Below are 25422 nucleotides of genomic sequence, written 5' to 3'. Positions count from 1 at the left end.
CCTCATACTTATAAGCCTCTAGGACCTTTTAAGGATCACATAAAAACTCAATTCAGAAAGCACAATTGAAAAATCCAACAGAAGTCAGACCAAAATAACTTAGCTCCTCCACTCCCACTCCCACTCCCCTATACAGACATATCATAAAGTCTAGGAAAGGCCAGATTCTCATCCTATAGAGCTTCATGAGAATTCCCACGAGGGAAATCGATGAAAGAATTCAGAAACCTCGCAGGCGGAAATTCTCATTGAGCTACACAGGATGAGAATCTGGCTCACCAACACAGAACACAGAATTCTTAAAAACATAGAAAATGAGGAAGGCATGAAGTTTTGACCTTTGCACTCTGAGAAGTCCAGAAGTGAGCTGAGAATAAAACTCATGGGGTGCACATGCCCTGTTTCCACGTTCCCAGGCATCCAATGTGAGGTGGCTGGTGGTCCGTGTGCTCCATTGGCCTGTGTCCATAGGGAAGAGTTGGCAGACATCATGTTAGTGTAGAAGCCTTGGCCGGCCTTCAGTGGTGTTAGACACAAATCATGCAGGAATGACCCTCCCATTATCAAATCATAGCATTTAGAACTGAAAGATACGTGAGAGATCATCTGTAGCAGTATACCACCTCTGCCATCGTACAGACAAGGAAACCGAGTCCCAGAGCAGAGAAAGGCCCTAAATAGCCTACAGAGGATTGGAACCCAGTTTCTCTGACTCCATTTCCAAGACTCTTGCAACAGCCCATGTGACCTTTGGTCTTTGCTATCCTTCTTGTACATAGCTTTGACTCCCAAATAGTATAACGAAGACTTGAGGTTGGGTTTTTTTGAGTTTCATGATGACTTCCAGTGATTTATAGAAGAAACTCTCTTCTCTCTCTTTTTTTATTAAGGAGGGACTGAGGTTTTTTTATGCCAGGTCCATACCTGCAATTTCACAGGGAATGGGAAAATCCCAATGTAGAACCATCCTCCCACGGTGCAGGTGGCAGGTCCTGTCACTTAGTGAGTTTGCACAGAGTACTGAGAGATCAAGCAATTTTCCCAGAGTCACACAGTGTTTACTTACCAGGCCAACTGGATAGTTCACAAGAATTTATTAAGTGCTTACTCTGAGATACAAATAAAAGGAAAACCATCCCTTGCCTCAAGGAGCAAGCAATGGGATGTCTTCTTTACTCTCAACAATGGTTCTCTATTCTTGACCATTAACTTCAGAGTGCCCCAGAGGCACCAGATGGCACAACGGATAGAGTACAGGCCCTGAGTTAGGATTACCTGAGTTCAAATATGGCCTTAGACACTTAACTCGCTGTGTGACCCTGCATAAGTCACCTAACCCAAATTGCTTCACAAAAAATTTTTTTTTAATTCTCAGTCTACAAATGCCCTTTTCCATAGAAATATTTGTATTTGATTCTAATTCACCAAGTCATGTACATGTTCTGTAAAAGCAGGCTTCAGAGCAAATAAGGAGACTTTCTTAGAATCAAGCAATCAACTGATTTATTAAGCTTTTGTTCAGCTCTTACTACAGGTGAGACACTGCTGTAGGTTCTGGGCATAAAAAGAAAGACAAAATACTCTGCCTCAAACAGCTTATAATCTATTGGAAGAATCAAAATAAACACCAATGTGTTTTTCTTCTGGGTAGTAGTGCGTGGAAAGGCTAAAAGATAAAACTGGCTGGCTGCTTTAGCTAGGCTTCTCCTAATGGTAGAACTCCACTGGGGTCAGATAAGGGTAAAGGTAGGCAGCCAGATGACACAGAGGATAGAGTCAGGAAGACCTGAGTTCAAATCCAGTCTGAGATACTTACTAGCCATGTAACCTTGGGCAAATCACTTTTGATTTGGTATCTGGTGAACAGAAAGCCACTCTTTGCAATTCACTGTCAACGTGATGCTGAAGACTTGGTCCCATTTGCCTCAGTTTCCTCAACTGTAAAATGAGCTAGAGAAGGAAACGGCAAAGCACACCAATATCTCTGTGAAGAAAACCCCCAAAAGGATCATGAAGTGTCTGGCTCAAAATGACTCAACAACAAAGAGTAAAGGCAGAAAGTCATTAGAAGGGGAAGAAAGGGATCAGAAATTCATTTTTGTCAGACCACATCTCCTATATTTGGCGATTCTGTAAGGTGATGTATGCAAAGGGATGAGAATAGGGGCTGCACCCATGATGTCACTAGCATCTGGAATTCTCAGATGAGGAAATTCTCTTCCAACATAGATTGGCATCTTATAAGCTCTTCATTTATGGTCTTAGGGTGGACAGTTCTCTACTGAAAGGTTCAGTGGTTTGCCAAGGATCATACAACTAGGATATCTTAGAGGCAATCTCCTGTCTCCAAGGCCTGAGACCTATCCATAATGTCACACAGCTCTCAGAATGTGTAAAGTGATGTAGAAATATTAGCTTTCCTTATAATGGCTCTAGAATGAATCTCATTTTCCCCTACTCATGTAGGCTTATGCTCCTAGACTTAGATTTGGAAGGGATCTTAAAGGCCATCTAAGAGTAAAATAATGGATTTCCAGACAGTGTTGAGAGGTAAGTGAAATGACCTGTGTGAGGCTGCAACAGTGGAAGCAGTAGGGCCAAAATAGGAGCTCAGAATGATTTCCTGCCCATCCACATGTCCCACCATAGAAGGCCTCCTTTCTTTTCTTGCATTTGCAATTTATCTGGGCTTATCAGCAAGGCTGAAGTTGGCTTCCCAGGCAGATCAGACCAGGCCTTCAGCATCATGTTGACATCACTTAAGAGTGGCTTCCTGTTCATCAGTACCAATTCTTTCAGGTGGGAAGCCCACACGCTTGGAAATACAGCTTCAGGTGCCTTCCAAAACAAGGAAATGAATAAATATTGCTTCCAATATGAAAACTCTTTTCTTCCTCTTCCAATAAAGAAAATATAGATCTTTGAGATGGTTTCCTTTGCAGCATAGGATCTGTTTTTTCCAAGAAGGAAAAAAATGGAATCATAAAAACCCCAACAAGGCTTTTAACTCAGAAACTTATCTTTCACCACTTAACATCTGACAAAGGAAGGCTTTTTGTAAAGGTTCAACTTCACAGGAACACAGGAGAGAATGCAAATTAAAAAATCACTTCTGATCTGGAACATCCCTGAGCCCAACAGCATGGAAAGGGTAAAATTCAGCGAGCAACAAGCCAGTCACATATGAGGCCCTTGATAAATGCTTCTTGACTGATATATTAATACCATAAGCAGGGCAAATGTGCCCCATGGGCAGGCTGCAAAGACAAAACAAGGAGAAGAGCCTGTCCTCAAAGAGCTTACATTCTACATAATATCTGAGGAGGAATAGGACACTGGGGGTTTCAGAAAGATTTCTCATAAGAAAGTAAGCTGAGCCTTAAAGGAAATTAAAGATTTAAGAGGCAAATATGAGAAAGAAAAGGGAATAACTTGGACAAATGCTCAGAGATGAGAGACCAAGAATGGCATGGCCATCTATGGGCTGATTTGGCGAGAACTTAGTGAACCTTGTTCTTGTCAATGACTGAGGGTGATGTCCAAATTTATTTTTTTTTAATGCATTGTACATTTAGGTTTAATATGAAGAGTTTAGCACACAGAATATAAGAAATATGTATTAGCCAATCTGAACTGAATAAATTATAATGAAAGGAAAGACAATTTGACTAACATTATAACTAATAAATTTCCCCCCTTTGGTCCTTTGGAAAACAAGTGTGAGCTTTCTGTTATTTAAATAGCTTCCTGCTTTTCCCAAAAATTGATCCTGCACATGAAGGATTCATTGTTTTTACAATATTATAGTTTAGCTGAGGTTAATTCTGTGCCAAAACTTATATCCAAGAGCCTGGAAACTGCTAACTCCTCTGTGATGATTATATAAAGAAGGAACTTTGATGCCTTGGCATTGATAGGCAGTGATAAAATTTGTTTTAGGAATAGAGGGAAGCAAGAGAAAGTAGGAAGAGAACCCAGGAGAAGAAAGAACTATCTTTTTTTAGGATTTAGGGACCAGGAGGGAAAAAATATAGGAAAAACGAGAAGGTTGGGAGCCAAGAGGTCCACACTCTGCTTTTAAGCTGCCAAATGAAGCTGGACAAGTTTCTTCCCCTCTGGGCCTCAGGTAGATATAGGAATAGGTCACCTCTCCATTTCATTCCAACCCTAAGTATGATGGTATGATTCTCATACAAACTTTGCCCACATCACAATTTTTACCAGAATTAGAGTTGGGCTCAACTATGAGCATGAATCCCAGTCCATCAATAGACACTCAGAATTCTAAAGTCACTTCAAGTCTAGCTTCTTGTTTCTTGAGCTATAGAACCATGCATACCTACCTTGGGACCAGGAGAAACTGCCATAAATTCTAAGACTGCTAAACTGGTCTGGATTGTGTCACCAACCTTCTGAGAAAGTAAAATCAGATTTCTTTCTTCAATAATAGAAATAGTCATAAAAGCACTCCAAGAACAAGCTAAATTCTACCCAAATGGGGCTAACAACAAGGGATTCTAAGGCTTTGTTATTCAAATAAATTACAAAAGAAATATTGAAATCTACACATTTTGCTGGATGGGTTAGCAAAGATTTGATGAATCAGATCTCATCCCTATAATATTTTGTTTGGTTTAAAATTTTTATTTTGACTAATTGCTACCATGGAAGACAAGCATGGGCTTTGACCTTTGCCAAAGCAAAAGTGTAATCTATATATAAGGCATCTAGTTGGAATCTTTTGACAATGACCTCAAGTATCATTTAAAGAGGCTGCATGCTCACTATAGGTATACTGAGGCACAACATAGGCTTAATGGGACTCACAACCTAATGGGCTGTTAGGAATTGGAAAGGATTTCAGACAACAATATTTCTAACCCCATCATTTCACAGGTGAGGAAAATGAGGTCAAGAAAATGAGACCTGCTGAAAACGAGGTTCTGTGGACACAATGACAAAACAATAATTAAAAAAACGTCCTGCCCTCAAGCCACTTGCATCCTTCTGGGAAAATACATAATACACAGGAAGGAGAACCCTCTAATTATTAAGGTCATTAGCAAATGATTCCATAGGAGGTGATGTCTGGGCAGAACCAAGGAGGCTGGCAATGATGAAAGATGGAGAAGAGAAAGGCATGGGGGGAACAGCACATAGGCCAGTTTGAAACTAATAGTTCATAAAAGGAAACAACATGAAAGAAAGCTAGAAAAGGGAGGCTAAGAGCAAATTATGAGGGGCTTTAGATTCAAGATGAGAGCCACTAACGATTCTTGAGCAGAATGACACGCTTAGACTTGGGCATGACACAAATATGATGAATTTTAGGAAGTAGATTCTATGCAATGCCTTACAGTATTTAGCAGGACATCTCTTTCCTGTGCTGAGGTGATCCAAATCGACATTCATAGATAACCAAAAGATTTAAAAAGTATTTTCCTCATATAAATCCTTGAAGAAGTGTCATCAGCCCTACTTTGCAGATGAGGCATCTGAGGACCAAAGGTTACATGTTTTTCCCAAGGTTCCTTGCTCCTAAGGGTCAGTGCCAGGGTTCTCAAGGATTCTTCTGCTTCCAAGTCATTTCCTGCACATTGCCAATAGAGCACATGGACTCTCTCTCACAGGTCCCTTATTCTCACTATGTAAAATAAATCCTCAAAATACTGCAAACCTTTATAAATAGTTTTTCTTTGCATCAACAGTATATCTATTAAATAAATAATAAATTTAAGCAAATTAAATATCTAAACAAATAAAAATAAATATCTAAATAAATTAAATCTAAATTAAATTAAATTATCTTAACTGGAGTTGAGACAAAGGCAAATGAGATTGAGTTTATAGCAATTTATAGGCTGGTACTTAATGAAGAAATAGAATTTTCTCTAAAATATTAACATAAAGTAAGTCATACATTTAAAATGTAGGAGAACATGATAGCAGTTCTATTGGTTGTTTTTGGCCCCTTGGCAGGCTGATAGCTCCTGCTGCTTAAGAGGCCTACCTCGTTGCTCACTTTCAGGGCCAGTCTCAGCCCGGGTCCAGTTAGAAGTTAGCTGACATCCTGTCCTTTTTCATAATTAAAAAGGTTCTGGGGTAATCTTTAAACAAAATGCCACTCCAAAAACATGTTAAGTTCTTTGAAAAAATACCAGCAGTAAACCTGCTTCAAAGATAGAGGATGGAGGTCTGCAAATACGGAACTACATCTCAGTGGGAAAGCGGGGGAAGCTAAATCATGAATTCACTATTTGACTCAGAAGTCCTCATGACTCATAAAAACTACTGGACTCTGTTTAAATCATTAAAAGCCAAAATTAATGATTCATAGATGTGATGGCCTTGCAGAAGAAGCAAAGGAACCATGATTCATCTAATATCTATGCAGGCGCTTCTCTTTTCCCACCAGCTGTGTAGACGTGCATTTCTGATGTCCTTGAGCAGCGCGGTACTGCCTGAATTCTCTTGGCTGATTTGGGATCTCAAATGAGAAATGAGGTTAATTAAGTTAAGTTTCAGATTGATGTTGCATTAAGAATGATCATGCAAAACACCCCCCAAATGGCATCTGAATCCCGCCTTGCTAGCTGGATGGGAACCATTCTCAGCAGGGCAATCTGAGAATGAAAACCTCTTTGCATCTTGGCTTGCTCATCTGTAAAAGAAGGGCTTGGTATGAAGCCCTTCTTCTATACCATAGGATCCTTTCTTATTCTTTTTTAAAGTTATGCTTTGATTGACTTTGCTCTATTCAAGTCTAAACTGCATCTGTATTGATGAGCCCTCTTACAACACGCGATGCCAGAGAGATATTTTTGTATATGGAATCCTATTTTCCACTTAATTTATATTCAGAATTCAGAAATGTGTCGCTAAAGATAAAACTTTGACCCCCCCCTTCCTTTCCCATTTCTCTCCATTTCCCAGAATGCTTTTCTTCTCACTTTTTACCTGTTGAATTCCCATCCATCCTTTACAACTCAGGTCCAATATCACCCCCTTCTGGAAGCTTTCCCTGATCCCACCTAGTCAGTAATGATCTTCCTTCTTGCCTCCTTTGTTCTGGACTCTTCTAGTGCAATACGGTACCCTAGAGTTGTCTGTGGTTGTGTATTCACTTTAAGGAGGGTTTGGATACATCTAAACTTGAAGTAACCTTAGCTTTCTGGTTTCCTCATTGAAATAGCATTACTGTGTAAGTGTAGATCCTGTCTGATTTAAACGTGGCTTTGGTGGCTTTTGGGAAAATAAAGTCCGCTTAGAATGGAATGAAAAAAAGTATAATCTCCATTTTATACCGCGTGGGAGAAAGTGCTGTCCATGGGGTCTATCTGCATGATTCTAGACCCAAGGTTCCCTGCCTTCTTCCTCCAGGATGCTGGAAGGCTAAAGAGGAAGGGAAGTGACCCTTGAAACTGACAAGATGCTGGCTATTGGCCGCCAGCCCACTTCCTTCTCAGTCAGAAGAGGAAGATGCAAAAGAGACAGAGGTTGCCCTTCCCCACCCCCAGTCAAAGTGGCCAGGGCCCATTTATATTATTTTTCTTTGGAAGAGTTCCATGCTTCCTTTTCCCCACTCCACCATCTTCAGTTCCGTTCTGTATCTGATTACAAGCAAAATCCCGTGGCTGCCAAACCCTTATGGATTGTGATTAATTATGACAGAGGATAGAAAAAATATATTTTAATCCCTTTAGAGAGAAAAAAGACGTCCCTGCCACACCGGAGGCACTGGGGGAAGGGAGGAGGAGCAAACAGTGAGCCCATCCCCGGGTTTTACAATGCAGGGAAAATGTACAGTGATCCCACTCTGAAGCACTTCAAGTTTCCATAAATAGGAGCACCTATAAGCAGAGCCTTAATATCGTTTTATATGCAAACCCCTAGACCTAATTGGGCTAAGCCCTTGAGGCAGTGAGAACAGGAATAGGCCAGCTCTAGTGGCTGGAAATGAAGCAAAGGAGAATCATCCCCACCACCGTCCACCCTCCTCCCTCTCCCGTCCTCCCTTCCTTCCAGTGTCTCATAGTGCTTCCCTCTACATAGATCTCGCTCACCCTCGTATCCTCACTATGTAAGCACGTGCCTTTGCCATCTGTTGGACCATAATCGCTCCTCGACAATGGTCAGGATGCGCAGTCCTCCCCATCACTATGGCCCTGGCACCCTGGCAGAATGCCTTGCATAGAATCTTGGGAGGATGCTCAGGAGTTTCTTGGTTGCTTTGCCCAGCTACCCTCCCAACGACCTCATCTGTGACCATTTTTTTGACTTTCTGGCCATTTTCTAGGCAGTGACATTGAAGTGGAAACAATTTATTAAGAGCATTAAGGGAGAAAGAGGCTGTTTCTTTAAGATGTGTTTGTTTTCTTTTCCTTCTCAAGCATCTTTGTTTAATCATTGGTTATCACTCAGGACAAGCCAGATCACAGGGTGGATAAATAGAAAGGAGCACTGTGGTTTTATAGCAAAGATTCTACAAGTGCCTTCCCCCCATCTAGGGTGTCCCTGACCTCGAAGATGGGATTACTTGGGCTTCCTGGGGACTAGATGTGCTGCTTCTGGTGGTGATGGTTAAAAGAGCAGGAAACTGAGAGAATGGGCCAAATTTGTCTCCACCATCCACACAGTGATTGTGGCCACATCCATGAGGTGGGTGACTAAGAAACACATCTAGCCTAATCTTGAAATTCAAGAGAAAATAGACACCCGAATCAGCTGAGGAGAGCGACTTCTCTGCCTCTTCTGACAATCCTCCTGGGAATTCTCCACCTTCTCTATTGTCCCATCTGCACAGACTTGTCTGATTTCAGGAAGTTTTCCCTAAATGGAGCCTTAATCCTTCATTCTGTAGCTAAGAGCTTGCTTCCCTGTCCTGTTGATTAAAATCATTTATATGTAAAATTGTTGCTGATCTGCCCAGGCAGAAAAAATTCCACAGACCAATGAAATCAGAAGTCTTTTTTTTTTTTTTTTTAAAGCAATCCTCATTGCACATCAGTGGAAGTAAACCTTGGAGAACTGTTCTGAATATACCCATCCCCATTTTTAAGACTGTCTCCCAGAGTGAAGACGCTGGCTAAGATGGGGGTTTGGATACGCCTGTAGTTCACATCCGTTGGTGAAAGCGGGTGAGAGCAGGAAATGGTCCTTGGGGACCCCCCATCCTCCTCTGCCCCCCTCCTCACACGCATCCCTGACGATCCCAGCCCCATGACCTAAGAACTTCATCTCCCAATGACCCATTCTCCATCGCTGACCCTGTCTGACCTTCTGTAAGCTGGCCCCTGAAATGCGAGGCCTCCTCTCCAAATCTCTCCAGGTTGGCAGGGCCTACACGGTTAGGGCCCAGACTTTATAATCCAGTCACCTCTTTGTAGTTTAGGAAAATCGTGACAAAAAAAGGTTCATACTTTTTCTAAAAATTGTCTAAAACTCTGCTTTTCGAAAAGGCTGTTTCTCCTTTTGCTAAGGCCTTTTATTCTTTTACTATGGCCTTTTTGGAGGAAAAGAGATAGTAAACCAGGGTTTTAGCACTCTAAGCTGCATCTCTTTTTATTCTAAAATATGATCCTTGCCTCCTTCATCAAGGCTCCCTCTTCGTGACCCCTGCTTGTTGCATGAATCTCGGAGTTGGCAGAGACTTGCTCACCTACTAAATGGCCCCCAAGTATGGGAAGCATGGCTCTGGGAGACGGAGGGCTCGCATCCCAGTAACCTCCTCATAGCCCCCCAAGGCCCTTGGAGAGGAGCTGATATTCCTGCCTCTTAGCCCACACAGCAATGGGCCCCTCTTCTTTTCCACCGTAGGAACTGGGATTCTGAGGGTGCTAAAGTCTTCCTCGAGGCATGGAGGTTTTCCTCTCCGTTTTCCCCCCATCATGAGGTGGCTGTGTTTTCTGTTATGAAAAGTCAGCGGCTCCATGACCCCTTCTCCCAAGGACCATTTCATTTTGCAGCCGAATCACATGACTTCATTTTCTGGCAGTGAGAAGTGGGAGCCTCTCCGGATTCCAGCAGGAGAGGCCCTTGTCATAACTGACCAGGCTCTGTGAAATATGTTTACGCTGTGATTTTTAATGTGCATTCATCCTTTCCTGATGGCAGAACATAAATACACCATGTCCACCCCTTTTCATATTTCAGTTAAGAGGAGAGCTGGAAATTATTTTGACCTTTAAGCAGTCATTCTGAGCTGCTGGTGACTGATGGGAAAAGGATGCGCAGTCATCCGTGCTTTCCCAAACTGTGGGTGCTGAAGAGAGTAAGGGAGAGGTGACTGTGGTGCGGGAAGGAGCCCTTCAGGGGTACAAATATAGCTTTAAAACGTTGCTGTGTAAGTTGGCAGTGGTTCCCCGGCCATGTCTTCCCCGTCCTTCACTGAAAGGCAGACGATCACTGAGGAGAAAATGCCAGCTCTGGAGGCGGAGGACCCAGGTTCAAATCCTGCCTCTGACACTCACCCAAAGGTTTATTGGGGGAGGGGTTACATGGTTAGGTCAGGGTAGAGACTGGGGGCAGGTAAACCCCAGCCCAGCAGCTCCTGGCAGGGGCCGGGCCTGAGGGCATAAGAGCCTGTGCCACGGAGAGGAGGAGACACAGAAGGGATTTTGTAGAGCCAGAAATGGCCAGATTTGGCCCCAGATTGAATGTGTGGGTGACCAAGAGCGAGCATTCCCAGGGGATCCTGAGGCTATGTGCTCAGGGGACCGGGATGTTGCGCAGCCGTTTTAGTCGTGACTCCATGTGGGCTTTTCTTAGCAAAGGCGCTGGAGTAGTTTGCCATTTCCTTCTCCAGCTCTTTTTACAGAGGAGGAAACTGAGGCAAACAGGGTGATGTGATGGCTTGCCCACGGTCACAAAACGGGTGAATGGCTGAAGCTGGATTTGAATGCAGGTGTTTTTGACTCCAGGCCTGGCTCTGGACCTAATAAGTTCACAGATCCTGCTCCGTCCTGTCCAAAATGGCAGGGCCCCCAGCTTGGGCAGGACCCTGAGCCCAGGTCTGTGGGAACAGGAACTAAGGAGGTTTCATCAGGATTTAATCAGGATGGGCTCCAATACTGGAAAGACTGTTGGTCTACAGCGATCAGATTCGCTTCCTTTGGCTACAGTGGGGCCGACCCAGGGGCCACTGGGGAGCAAGTTTTCCCAAAGAGGCAAAGGCTTCCTCATGATGAGAACCATCCAAAGGGGATCCCCCGGGGGGGAGGGATTCCCCTCCCTAGAGCTTTCAGAAAGCAGGAGCCCCTCCCTTCATGCATGGGCTAGACAAGGTCCGCTCTCCCACCCCTCAGCCTGTGGAAGTCCCCTTGCCCTCCTGAGCCCTGCTCCCTGCTGGGAAGAAAGGGAATGGGCTGGAGAGATTTCCGTGTGAGGGACAGTGGCTCATGTCCAAACAGTCCAGGTACTTGTAATCCAAGAATAGGTACAGGGAAGCCCAGGAAACATTTTATAATGAAAAGAATCAATAAGCACATATTAAGTGCTTTTTGTATGCCCAGCCTTGGGCTTGTTGTTGATGATAAAAAGAATGAAACACTTCCTCCTCCAGAAGAAATGAATCTGGAATAAGGATGTATAGAATCACTAGAAGGGAATCTGCTGAAAGTGCTGAGGCAGAAGCTATGAGGGAAGGGGGGGAGGGTCCTTGGGGTGGGTCAGAAAAGGCTTCCTCTGGAGGGGGGAGAAGGACTTGGAGAGGGGGGTGGCGATGGCGACAGCCCATGCAAACTGACCAGGAGTCCGATCCAGAGTTGGGGGGGGTCTGATGCTGGACTCCAGGGGCTGCCCTGGAGACCCGAGAGAGCTTTACTTCAGGCACTGGTGCATAGTAGGTACTTAACGCACTCTAGCTGACTGACTGGCCGGCGTGTAGGAGGAAGCTGAGTGGACAGTCTGGTCAGGGCCTGGAGCTGGTCCTCCACTCGCTCTGCTAATGTAACCAGATGCCTCCCAGCCCCTGAGATGGGCCAAGAAATCGCAGCTTAAAATGGCCATTGCCTCTCCCAGGGCCAATGTCAGGTCAGAATTAGTTTAGAAAAATAGGCTGTTAACCGATGGGCAGGATGCAGGCCTGAAGGGCCAACCAGCGACCTCAGCCTGGGTGCCAGGGAGCCAGCAACCTGCCCATCGGGGAGCCCCAGGCAGGTCCCTAACAAACCAGTCCGTGGGCCGGGCCCGTGGGTTCTGGGGATGTGGGGCCTGGTACCCCGCTGCCCCGTCTCCTGCCAATGGTGGGTTTTGTGAAGGCCCGTTACCATGTTAACCGCTCTAAAAATACCTTGGCTACAGTTTAACCACAGCGCTTCCTCCTCCACGTGAGAGCCCTCGCTCCCCACGGACTCGGTGCCCGAGGAGGGGGCAATTAGCAGCCGAGGCCGAATGAGCTGCTGAAATCATCATGAAAAGTGCCCAGCGAGGCGCAGAGCACGGGGAAAGACCAGAAAGATGGAGCCGCCTTTTTCTTCATCGGGTGGCCCTGACCCTCACCCAGGACCGAGCAGTCTGGGCCTGAGGTTTCCTCCAGACTCTTTCCTGGGCCCAGCTGGAAGAGAGGATGCTGGGAATCTCCCCCAGAAGGCAGCTGGACAAGGGAGGCCCAACTTCTGGGGCCATGTTCCCCTGATGTCTCAGCAAGTCCCGTCATAGTTGTAGACATGGCGTCTCCCTCAAGGCCTTCACTCACTCAGATCCTGTCCACATGTGCCCACCGCCGTTTTACTGCTTCCTTATTTAAAAAGATAATTGTCTCTGGGATGAATCTTGGTCCGTGCTGTACCCTATAAAAGAAACCACTGGCCTCAGAGGAAGCTTTTTTCCTCACGGTGTCGTTTGAAAATGACTCTTTATGAAAATGGGGCAAAAACATATATTTTGTGATTTGGGGCACTATTCGTTTTCAGAAGCAAACCAACAAAAACACAGAAAATTCCCTGTCATAATTCGAGCACCGCCATTGAGTTTAAAGGTACGCGCTGTCCTCGGCTGAAGCTTCCCCTTTGTGCAGCCTCTGAAGGCCTTCGGACCGGGTGCCAAACGATGAATGGCGGTCTCCATGAAGACGCAGATGCCCAGGCAACGCCCAGAGAGGGGAAGAACGGACCATGTGCTTGACAAATGGAGCAAGAAAAACGACTCCCTGTTCTTTTCTTCAGATTTCATGAGAGAATAAAAAGTCAGTTTGACTAATTTTTAATTGTTTTAATTTTAATATTTTGGAAAAAAAATATCTAATACATGCAAATATGACATTGACTCAGAATATTCTGTGGGAATAGTGAGCGACGGGATCCTAGACTTGGAAGCGATGAGGGCTGTGGAGATGGGCCGAGCTGATCTCTAGATCTTCACTGGGCTGCCACAGTCTAGAGTAAGGTTCCGGAGAGGCAGGCGAGCTGTGCCAGGCAGAACCAGCCAAGACCAGGCCCTCTGGTCCCAGAGGGAGCCACGTCAGCACCCAAAAGGTCCTCCACTCATCCATCCATCCCTGCATCCCTGCCCATCCCTGGCAACCACGGGAGGCCTGTGCCAGGGACCAAGAGCCTCACTCCTGCTCACGGAGCTTACCAGTGACCAGCCAACTTCTCGGACACCGCTGACGCCATGATGTTCTTCTCCAGCATAATGTGACCACACGCTTCTCCCTGACCCTTGAGGGATCCTCAGGTTCCCTTCTTCCAAGCCTGGGATGTTCTATGACTTTAATTATAGGACATCACTAGAAGAATGTTGGTTTTCTAAATATGAACTAGAGCCCTGCCTCATTGCCCCCTGAGGCAACCTTGGAAGCCGGAGGGGCTTCCCGAGTCAGAGAGATTTGGAACCTTCCCCATCAATTGCTGTTGTCTTCAGAGCAGCCTTGGCTAGGTCCGGCATGGTCGTGGCAGCCTGGGGACAAAGTTCAGAAGAAGATAAAAGGCTCACTTGGGGTTTTTTAGTGTTATCTGCTTTAGATAACCTTCCCACTTTACCCAGAAGACCCTAATGTAGTATTTTATCAAGAACATTGGAACAGGGAATTTAATGAGTGGTTCTGTGGTCATTGTTTTCCCAAAGAGCAAAGAATCTTTATATTGTCTGCCAAAGCCACAGTGGGCATCTTGGGAGGCCTGAGATGTGAAGTTATGGGTTTATGTTTATTTAATGAATATTCCATTCCTTCTTTTTTTATTTTGTTTTTTAAAGTTTTATTAGCACAGAATTCAAGATTCCCATTTCCCACGTTTGAGGTAGTGTGCAGCGGCGGTGAGGAAGGCTCTCTAAGGAGACCCTCCGTGGGACACACACACACTATACCAGGATGCAGAAGTCCGAAGGCACAGGGGGGATGACAGAGCTGACATTGCATCCTCCTTTTAAATGCAAGTTACCATGGTTCAAATCTGGCCTTAGACACTTAACGTCTCCTCGTTGTGTGACTCTGGGCAAGTCACTTAACCCCATTTGCCAGAAGAAGAAGAAGAAGAAGAAGAAGAAGAAGAAGAAGAAGAAGAAGAAGAAGAAGAAGAAGAAGAAGAAGAAGAAGAAGAAGAAGAAGAAGAAGAAGAAGAAGAAGAAGAAGAAGAAGAAGAAGAAGGAGAAGAAGGAGAAGAAGGAGAAGAAGGAGAAGAAGGAGAAGAAGGAGAAGAAGGAGAAGAAGGAGAAGAAGGAGAAGAAGGAGAAGAAGGAGAAGAAGGAGAAGAAGGAGAAGAAGGAGAAGAAGGAGAAGAAGGAGAAGAAGGAGAAGAAGGAGAAGAAGGAGAAGAAGAAAGAAGAAGAAGAAGAAGAAGAAGAAGAAGAAGAAGAAGAAGAAGAAGAAGAAGAAGAAGAAGAAGAAGAAGAAGAAAGAAAGAAGTTACTATGGCTTAGCAAGTATCTAGTAAAAATAATAACAAATTAATGACAGAAAAGTAAACTTCATAGTCTTAGCTGTTACCTTGGGATAGGGAAATACACTACACTCTGCAATGATCGGTGCAGGGAATTCCCAGGCACAAATGGGCACCTTCTCTGCCTTTCCCACAATTCCGAGGGCTGAATACAGGGCTGGTGGGGTAATGAACCTTGTCCATAGTCTGTGTCCTAGATGGGACGTGGGTCTGCCTCTTCCTGGCCCGGAGGCCTCTTGCCCTCATGCCTGTGCTGCTCTCACACACTGACACGGGTCTCAGCTATTTGATGTATTTTTCCATCAGAGTAAAGACACACTGAGATGCTCGCTGGTGTTTTAAGCACCAGTGCCCGAGCTGCCCCCGGCCTCCCCTGCTTGGTGGGGCCCTTTCCGTGCTCTCCGTTGGACGGGCTCTGGGTGGCCAAGAACGAGCTGGCCTTTCTCTCTGCGGCTCTGGCCCCCGGCCTGGTGCCGTGCACAGAGGGAGAAATCCTGAAGCATTTGTTGAACCAAGGACTTGGGGGTCCGGAGGAAAATACAGGATTTGGAGCGGAGAACACTCTGGAGGTGAGCTCGTCCCACACTTGTGCATTGAGAGCCTTGGGAGGCTGGGGGGGGGGGGGGCTGGCTGTGTATCAGCGGCGGTTCTGGAGATCAAGCCTAGCGAAGAGTTGGTAATGGAGGACTCGCCAGGCCTTCTCAGACAAAGAAAAGAGCCCAATTCAGCCTCTGCCATAGACTGGAGGGTTGGGGGGCCTGGAGAAGATGGGTGCAAGCCACCCTGGGAGAGGCCCAGGAGTCTGGCTTGTGAGGGAGCCAAGGGGGCCAACAGGGACCTGGTGCCTTTCCAGCCTTTCACTGGACCAGAGCCCGGCCCCTTTCCGATCGCCTTCCCAAGGCCTGTGGTTTGGCCCTTGCCTAACGCTGTGGGCACTGTGGGAACAAAGGGCAGGCGGGCGGGCTGTGTGGTCCAAGCATCCTTGCATGGGCTTTCCCGTCCCCAGTGGCTCATAGTTATCCTGGTCCTGCCCAGTGCCACCTTCTCCCTCAGACTGAGGAAGTTTCGAATTATGACCCAGATGCCCAACCACAGCCCGAGGAGCACGTTAGCAAGCTCTTGGGACTGACTGGCGTGTCCGGGCTCCTCATGGATGGCTTAGCTGTAATAAAACTGGGCGGACTCACCGAAAAAAGGGACCACGTTGGGTCATATTTCCTATAGGGCTGGATCACATGTAGCAATTATCTTATTTATGGGCTTTTATTGGAGTAAATTCAACACTCTACCTATGGAAAGAATGAGGGCACTCATCTGTCTGGGAAAGCTTGAGGCGGTGTCCAAACAAGGCATCCCTCCGTCCCGCCCAGACGGCCTCACACTGAGCAGAAGGGAGCCGGTCGCCAACAAAGGCCCCGAGTAGGACCAGGAGCCCCCGGAGCAGAGTCAGCGTGGAGCCTTAACTCTCTGCTTTCCATCTTTCTTCAGTGCTCACGCTGATAGAAACTGGGAAGTTAGACATATAGTGGAACTCCTAGCCGACCTGGAACATCGCTGGATGGATTTTTGTATCCTAGAGCTGTTTTAGAAACCAAGGGGGGCAGTATGTGCTACAGTGGGAAAAGCCCTGAATCTAATGTCAAAGGCCTGGATTCAAATGCCGCTCCTTTTACTTAGCATTTGAGTGGCTGTGGGCAAACCCTCAGTTTCTTTGTCTGCAAAATGCGTGGATTGGATTAGAGCCCTTTCAGCTCTAGCTCTGTGGTCTAGAAAAAGCAAAATATGTAGCACTGTCTGTAATCTCATCCAGGTCAGTCCTTGTCCTGCCAGTACTTCCCGGCCCCACTGAACTTTCCCAACTTCCGCAATTTGGAAACCATGATTTTATTCCTGAAAATCCAGCTTTGAGAGGCCAAAACTCAGCAGTGAGCAGAATACTCTTATTTGCAAATACCCAAATAAGCGACACACGAGAAAAGTCAGGAAGTACAATTAGCCAGAAAGGTTAAGTGACACTCGGTGAGCATGGTCAGGGCAAGAGGGAGGGCGGCATCCTCCAGTGCAGGGAAGGACTTCCTCCGGACTGTTTTGTCTTGTCCCAGGGGCGCCAATGGTTTCGTGTCTCAATCTCCCTCTTACATCTGATCTTGCTTCCTGTCTTCCATGTGCTTGCTCTCCCTCTTGGAAATAGCCATCTATGAAGCAGGGGGATGTGGGGGGAGCTGCTCTGTGCCCCAAATCCTGAAGCCCTGCCCGCCTCTTCCCCTTACCGTGAACACATCACGCCTCGTAAGTTTTCGTACTAATTGTACTTTGTGACTTTTCTTGTGTCTTATAGTTGAATATTGGCAAGTAGAACACTGCTCACCTCCAGATTCTGGCATTTGTTATTGTTTCTTTGGAGAGGCTCCCCCTTTTAGGAACACCTGAAATGATTTTAATTTTGTTAAAGGGCCATATTTATTCTTTTTGTTTATTTGTTTTATTAACTTTTATTTTCAAAACATATGCCCGGCCCTAAAAAAGAAATATGATAAGACACCTCCCCCTGCTCCTTTCCAGGATTGTAAACCATATCACATCAGATTTTTTCCAAAGTATCGATGGATTTTGCTGAATGTGGTTTTTCTTCTTCCTTCTTTTTCTTTTTTTCTTTTAATTTTTTGTTGTAAGAAATGGCTGTCTGGGAGAGGAAAGGGGGAAAAATAGGAATATAGATGATGTATAAGTAAAAGAAAAATATAAAAATATAGGTGATACAAAAATAAAAGACATTTTTAATGGCCTCCTACAAAAAGTGGCACTATTGTTGAGTCTTAAAGAAAAGTTGTAATTATAATGATAAAATTAATTTTAAAAAATAAAGAAAAGTTGTAATTATAATTATAAAATTAATAAAAAAAGAAAGAAAAGTTGTAATTATAATTATAAAATTAATTAAAAATAAATAAAAGTTGTAATTATAATTATAAAATTAATTTAAAAAAAGAAAGAAAAGTTGTAATTATAATTATAAAATTAATTTTAAAAAAAGAAAGAAAAGTTGTGATTCCAAGAAGAAGTGAGGAAAGAAAGAAATCCAGGTACAAAACAACCAGTGAAACGGTTGTATGTGAAGAACAAGTCTACTGAAAAGGTTGGACCAGACACTGTAGTTGGTGCAGGATAACGTTTGGAAAGGAGAAAGGAGTTTGGGAAGGTAAAAGGGACCACCTGAGGAATAAAAAGCTGGAAATGCCAAGCAGAAGACTTTATGTTTGATCCTGGAGGAGGCACTAGAATTTAAAAACTGTAGGAAAGAGAAAATACTCCAAATCACCAAGGTCGGGGAGGATTTTACAAAGAAAATCAACAGTCGACACTGAAGGATCTTGTATTCTCGAAGTCTTACACGTGGTTGTACACATAGCTCTACCAAGTCTTTCTATCCCTTTTTAAGTATTAATTAAGGCAGCCTTCAATACATACATTGACCATTCCCCAAAACAGTCTACACATATAAAAAGAAGGTATATTAGACAAGAGTTATTGCTGTTTTCTAGCTTTTAAGAACTAGTTCCAACTGGCTCCATTGCACTTGTGGCCAAAGGGGTATGTGAAGCAGACATTTTAATAACTCCGCAAACAGGGAAACACCTCATGGCACAGGGCCTGCTTTAAATTCAATACTCGGTGACCACTAGTTTTGTCCTAAAACCAGAATATTCATACAATCCCGGCATTAAAAAAAAAATCCTCACAGGGAATAAAGCTGGTGTGTGCCTTGAAGGATGTCCATGGGAAGGTCTAAACAGAATTTCCTTGGAGAAACTGAAGAAAAATCTTGACGGTTTCCTTGAAATCCCCATTATGCTTCCAATTATAAGAATTATGTACGAATATAGCGTGAAGGACCCTAGCCTTCCTCCTGATATTTTAGTGGGGAGGAAAGGGCGGTCACTAAATGTCTGAGGACTTCTGTTAATCAAACACAAGGCAGCCTTTAGCTGGCTAGGGCAGAGCGGAGGCCATTGTCCCTTGAAAAGTGAGACAGCAAAGAGTCCCTGGTGCCTGAACCTATGAACTTCAGGAAGAAATAATGCAGATTTTCAAAAGAACCGGTTTGAACCACATTTGCCCACAGCTTCTAACCTGGAATTCTGAAAAACGTCCGCCGGAGCAGCGGGGCCCCACAAGCAACCCGGAGCTGAGATTTGGGCTTTCTTTCTCCTGAGCCCTGACGCATGTGGCTTTATGCTTCCTTTGGAGTTTCCTGTTATCTCTTTAGGGTTCTTACGGTTTTTACCTTAGTGCTTATTAGCCAAAAATAATAAAATAATAAATGTATTCTGTGGGTACGGGCATCTGCTGGGCAGCTTACTGCCCCTCCAGTGTCACTGGGCTGGTTAGACCCAGAAGCAGGGCTAATAGCGGGGCCTTCCTCCCTTGGGCTCCAGCTCCTTATCCACTACGCCAAGCTCTTCTCTGTCGGCCAGTTAGTCCGGCTTGGGTCCTGGTCACCTCTTACCTGTAGGAAGCTTGGGAGGTTGGTGTCCAGAGCGGCTCCTGAGCTTCAGGAGATCCGGGAAGAGCTCTGGGCAGATGGGAGCGGGCAGAAATGGGGGAGGGACGCTGTAGGTGGAAGGGCCCTTATGAATGAGGACCCAGAAGCAGGACGTTAAGTGCCCTGTGGATGCACCAGGGAGCTCTCCCATGGCAGAAATGAAATGCCATATTTCAGCAGTCTGCCTAGAACATTCTAAATAAAAAAGAAACCGGAGACATCTCCACTTAATGTTCTTTTTGGGTCCTCATCATGATCTGTAATGGATGGAAATCCTGGAGACTGTTCTTGTATTCATCTTTATGCAGAGGAAACAAAGTAGTTTAAGTTGGATGTACTAAAAGAAATGTTTTTCTTTTTTTCCCCACAGTAATTAGTGAAAGTCAGAAGCAGCAGCTGGCCTCTGTGCGCTATTCCTGCCGTTTCGCCCTGGGCCTCTTTTATGAAGCCGGCACGCAGATTGACGTCCCCTGGGCCGCCCAGTACATCCCCAAGAACCCCTACATATGCTTCATCTCCATTGATAACAGGAAGAGAGACATAGGTCAGTGGCTCCATTATTTCTCTTAAATGCCGCGACAATCACGTCCCTTACTTGTGTGTTACCGTTCTCAGCACAGCCGGCACTTGTCTCCAAGCCCCAGCAGATACGATTTCACGTCACATTCGGAAGGTCACAGAGTGTACGGCGGGACCGGGAAGTTGGGGGTTGGTTTGGTTTTTTCTAAAACTCATTCACTGCCTGGTTTACGTTACTGAGTTCGAGAAAAAGTGTCAGAATGTTTGAAACATCAAAATGCTGCTCTCCCAGGAAAGCCCCAGAGCCATTGCCTCATGTGCATCCATCTCAGCATTAAACCATCTCTTGTTTTCGCTTTCTCTCTCCCACCCCGCACCCCAACTTCGGTGGTGAGTTTTCCCCTAAACAGACTTGTTGAAATAAGGAATGAGGCTTCACGATGTAAAGAACACTGCTCGGCCTGATTCAATTTGAGATGTTTCTTTAATTTTCAGGGTTGGGGTGAGAGTCAGAATCCTAGAGATCCTTCCAGGTAGAGTGTTCCCAAACCCAAAAGAGCTGTAAGATGCTGAGAAAGGGCCCAACGTGGGCCCCGCCCTTTCCCCAGCAAGTGAGGATTGATGTGGGAGGCAAAGGCTGAGGGATTCACTCCGGCTCTAGGGGAGGGTCAGGGCAATGGCTCTGGGAGAAACTTTACGAGGACCCTTCGGTCCCATTTGTTCTGGTGTGGACAAGGCCGCTGCGGTTCCATTGGGACACAAGAAACCAGAGAAGGATCCGGCAGCCAAGATCTTGTCAAGACTCCTGACCCCCGGGCGTGGCTCCTCTACCAGAGTATGGGATTGTAGGAAAATGTCCCTCAGAACTGAAATCTCCCCGGTCTGCGGCTATGTGAATGGATGCCCCCAGATGTCCAGTCTGCAGTGTGGGGGACACCCTGCTGAGGGAAAGGGCCACTCTGGAGAAAGGCCTGGAAGAAAGAGTTAAGTGGAGGAGGACGAGGCTGCCGGCCTCAGGCCCTCTTGCCCAGGATCAGCTGGCCAGCCATCAGCACGGATTCACAGTTTGGGCGCGCCCTGGACAGCCCTGGCGCTGACTAATTCCTGAGGGCTGCAGTCAGGGTCACGGTGACCTCTCCCCACAGCCAGGCAGAAGCAGTGGGGAAGGGCTCGGCCGGAGGCAGTCAGGCCGTCACTGGCCAGCGAGGAACGGATATGAGCAAGGACTCGAGAAGCCAAGGGGCCAGCGCCAGAGCCAAAGGGACGGCAGATGTCTGCGGTCAAGAGAGGCCACAGGAGGAACTGAGTTCAGGTCCTCCCTTGCATATTTATTAGCTCCGTGACAAGGCCCATTCGGAGCTGCCCATCCTCAGCTTCTGGGATTCCTGGAGAAGCCCCAAAGTGGTAGCAGAAGTGGGCACTGGCCTGAGCTGTCTGAGCTAGGGGAGAGCACCCATGCAAAACAGAAACCACTGCAACAGGAAGGGAGAAAGCAGCTCAGGGCTCTGAGACGTTCTTAAAACCCCTAACAGAGCAGGAACTTCCAGCGCCTCCATCTCCCCTGAAGAGGGGAGCACTCTGGGAGACTCACTGCCCCCCACGTTCAAGTACAGGAAAGGCGTGACATGGAAGCCAAAGAGTCATTGGGAGCCATGGAGACCAAAGCAGGGAGAATATGGAGGCTTGCTGTCAGGAAGGAAAACTGTCACAAAGGGAATGGGGCTGCTTCAAGAGGCGGGGGCTCTGGATGGCAGCGAGGGTAGAGACCCAGTCCCAGACATGGGAGGCTATGAGTTCAAATGAAGCTCTGGACCAGTGGTCCTCAAACTTTTTAAATAGGGGCCAGTTCACTTCCCTCAGACTGTTGGAGGGCCGGACTGAGGTAAAAACAAAAGCTCACACTCTGTCTCCGCCCATTTGCCATAACCTGGCGGGCCGCATAAATGTCCTCAGCGGCAGCATCTGACCCGCGGGCCTGAGAACCCCTGCACACTTAACACTCACTAGCTGGGTGATCCTGGGCAAGCCACCTAACCCCCAGTTGCCTCACAAAAAACAAAAAACCAAAAACCCTCAATGGACAAAAATTGTACTTTGAAAGACAATGAACCAAAATTTCTCGGTCATCACAAATAATTCTATGGATTCCCCAGAGCTTAAAAGGCGGGAAATAGGAAGAAACTCCAAAGGATGAACTAAATTTTAAAAAGAAAATTAGGGATAAAATTCGATCAGAAATTGGAACATCAAATGAAGATTCAAGAAACAAAAGGAATATTTCAACAACCTAAAATATATAATAAAGAAATAGAGACTCTGAAAAAGAGAACATTTTGAGACATGAAATTACTGAAGTAAGAGAAAATGAGTAGAAGAAAAGCAAAAAACAATAACTATAGAAAAATATGTGAATTTGAGGGGATCGCGGATTTAAATCTAGAAAGGACTTCAGAGCTCATTATATCCAACCATCTTATTTTCCAGATAGGAAAAGGAGGCTTATAGAGATTCAGTGACTTGCCAAAGTTGTACAGCCAGTATCAAAGACAGGAATCGAACCCAGATCCTGTGCCAGCATTTCATTTCCTACCCCATGCTGACACTGGTGCCGCACAAACCCAAGCAATGTGAAGAGAATATGCCCAGGGGTTCCCTAAGAAGGGGAACAAAATGCCTGAACGCCATCCTAATGGAGAAATAATGTGAGAAAAGCTCTCGATGCTTTGTCTACAGCTGCCAATACCATGACGGATCGAATCCACAGATTGTTTGCAGGGAGGGAGAAATGCCCACATTTGGAAGCTGATGGAGTGTCGTGATTCCATTTTACTATTTCACTATCAGATGATTTTTGCCAAGAACCTGTAGAAAGACCATCAAATGTGAAAAAATTCCTATCAGAATAACCCATGTTGTTTTATAATTGCAAAAATTGAATGAAGATGTTCTAAAAAGCAAAGGAGGTCAAACTACCACCCAAAATAACACGTTAATCAGAGAGAGGCATTTGAGGCTTTGGGCTACTTCAAGCATGGTGGATCATACTCTTTCCAAGAAGGCCTTTCTTAATTTTCCTAGCAAAAAAAAGTTTGTATTTATTTTGGATTTACTTTGTAGATGCTTCTTTTGTGTCTATGAATATAAGTCATAGGACCTGGGTTCAAATCCTGACTCCAATACTTAGTGTTTCTGTATCCTTAGTAGGTCACTTACTTTCCCTAGGCCTCAGTTTTCTCATCTGCCTCTAGAACAGAGGTTCTTAATTGTAAGGGTCCAAGGTCAGACAAGCTCAATTGAGATGTAAGTGGACCAATGGTCTTTATCCCCGATGTGCTTAAGAGTTGAGCACTTAGGTCATTCCTTCGTGGGTGGGAACCTAGATCTCGCTCTCAAGTCTGGGTCAAGTTCGGGATGTAGACTTCATCGTTGATTGGCCTGTGTCTGTGACCTCACTGACTCTATTTAAGCTCGAAGCAAGGAGCACCTCTCTCTCTATTCCTTTTTCTCCTTCCTCTTTCCACGTGGAGCCTGGACAAGGAAGTGGATACTAAGGTATGTGCAGGAGGTCATAGGGCAGATGTGATTTATGGGAATAAAGTTTAAGATGGCTGCTCATTTAAACTCTCGGGTGCTCTGTTATGCTTCAACTACTTTCTATGAGATAGTAGCCGGAGGATTCTGAGGACCTCAAAACAGAGGTGAGATTGATATTATTAATGATATTATATTTACCAGATTTTCTCTGATAGGCCTAGGAATAAGGACAGATTAACATTAGTTAGGGAGAGGAAAATATAACCCTAACATTTAATCTGGGTCCCTGGACTTTAAATATATATATTTATATATATATATATTTTAATATTATATATGTTTTATATATAATGTATTATATATTTATATATTATATTATCTATATGTAAATATATACATATTCAACTGTAGTTCAATTTACTTGGTTTCCTTTGCAATCCTATATATTGACATTTAAAGATTATTCTGAGAAGGCTCCTTCGGCCTCCCCACATTTCAGAGGGGTCTGTGACACACAAAACAGTGTAGAACTAGTGCTTTAGCTCCGTGATCCCACGGGATGATGAGAGCAGGGACCTTTGAAGCCTCAAAGAAGGGCTGCCGTTGAGCTGGACAGCACCTCCAGATGCCGGGATTGCTCACACGGGGTCCAAGAACTGCAGAAGATTGATAGCGCACTTGTTGTGCCTCCAGAGATGGGAAGCTGTGGCTGCTCCTCCTCCCGTGTTTAGACTGAGCCTTTTCAGGATGGTCCGTCCGTCCGTCCAGTGCCCCACTGACCAACAATGCGTCACAATCCCCACAAACAAGATTTCTGGCCTCCTCTGCAGAAGGAGGCTGCTCATTTGGCACCCCCACGTGCAGGCCCGAGCCACCTCTTGCCTGGACTGTTGCAAGCCCGTTTGCTTGTAGTCTTTGCAGCCGCAGGCTCTGACACAGCACCAGGGAAGGAAGGGGCTTGGCTGATGCTGGGTGGGAGGGCTGGATGGAGTTGATTACCCCTTCCACAGACTCTTGTTAAAACCCAATGAACCCAATGCCCCCTCTTAGATGCTGATCTGGAAATATGAGGAACAATAGCAAAAACCGTTGACATGCACGTAACCTTCCCAGCGAGCCTCGCGTGCATTTCTGTGGGTGAGATTCAGTGATGTGGTCCCAGACTTCAAGAGGCTTCCCAGCCCCGGGGCTGAGTTGGCTCTGACATCAATGGAGCAGAGTAATTCCCCAGGCTCTGAGAGTCATCCTGTGATATCATTCTCTGCACATCTGGTCACCTGGATGTTGATGCTCTGAGAATGGGAGAACATCATCATCGGGAAGGAGCTGCATCTCTTTCTCCAGCATTGGAGAGGCTCGTTCTTTTACACGCCTGTCAGTCTCCAAGGGAAAAGGCTAAGAGAGAACATGTGTGCTGAGAAGGCAGCCCCCCCTCCCCAACTGGATCCAGCTCGGAGCTGGCCCAGTCTGTCCAATTCAACAGAGTTATTAATCGCCTCTTGTATGCAGACTACTACCAAGCTAGCTGCCAAGGATGCAAAGATGAATGAATGAGCATTTTGCTGGTACTTTCTGTGTAACAAACACTGGGGATATGAGGAGAAAAAATGAGACAGTCCCTGCTGTTGAGAATCTCACCCTTGAACTGGAAGAGAATGAAGCTACAAGTAAGATCACTGAAGGGCAAATGGCAAGAGCCGGCGATCTTGAGAGCGCCTCAGCAGGGCAAACGGCAAGGCCCGGGAGTTTGGGGGAACCTCGGCAAGTCAGATGGCAGCCCCGGGGAGAGCAGGGCAGATGCAGGGCCCAGGCGGGGGAAGGGCAGGTGTGAGGGGGCAGGAGTCCTCCCTCTCACCAGGTGAGCGGCCTCCTCTCTATCTAGCCCCAGTGGATTCTGGGCAACCAGAGGGCTGCAGACCATGTTGTACACCAATTGTGGGAAACATCTTT

General features: G+C 45.7%; 1 protein-coding gene across 3 annotated transcripts in view; it reads left to right on the top strand.

Moving 5' to 3' along the window:
• Positions 1-25422, top strand: part of RNLS (renalase, FAD dependent amine oxidase) — a 151486-nt gene that overhangs the window by 104544 nt on the left and 21520 nt on the right. For all 3 annotated transcript variants that reach the window (XM_074297093.1, XM_074297092.1, XM_074297091.1), the window contains exon 5: positions 19790-19963. In XM_074297093.1, the coding sequence (XP_074153194.1) occupies positions 19790-19963 (174 nt within the window). The remainder of the gene's footprint in view (positions 1-19789; positions 19964-25422) is intronic.

This window comes from Sminthopsis crassicaudata, chromosome 2 (assembly GCF_048593235.1).
Source record: "Sminthopsis crassicaudata isolate SCR6 chromosome 2, ASM4859323v1, whole genome shotgun sequence".
Lineage (NCBI taxonomy): Eukaryota > Metazoa > Chordata > Mammalia > Dasyuromorphia > Dasyuridae > Sminthopsis > Sminthopsis crassicaudata.
This window is presented reverse-complemented; position numbering and strand designations above follow the sequence as displayed.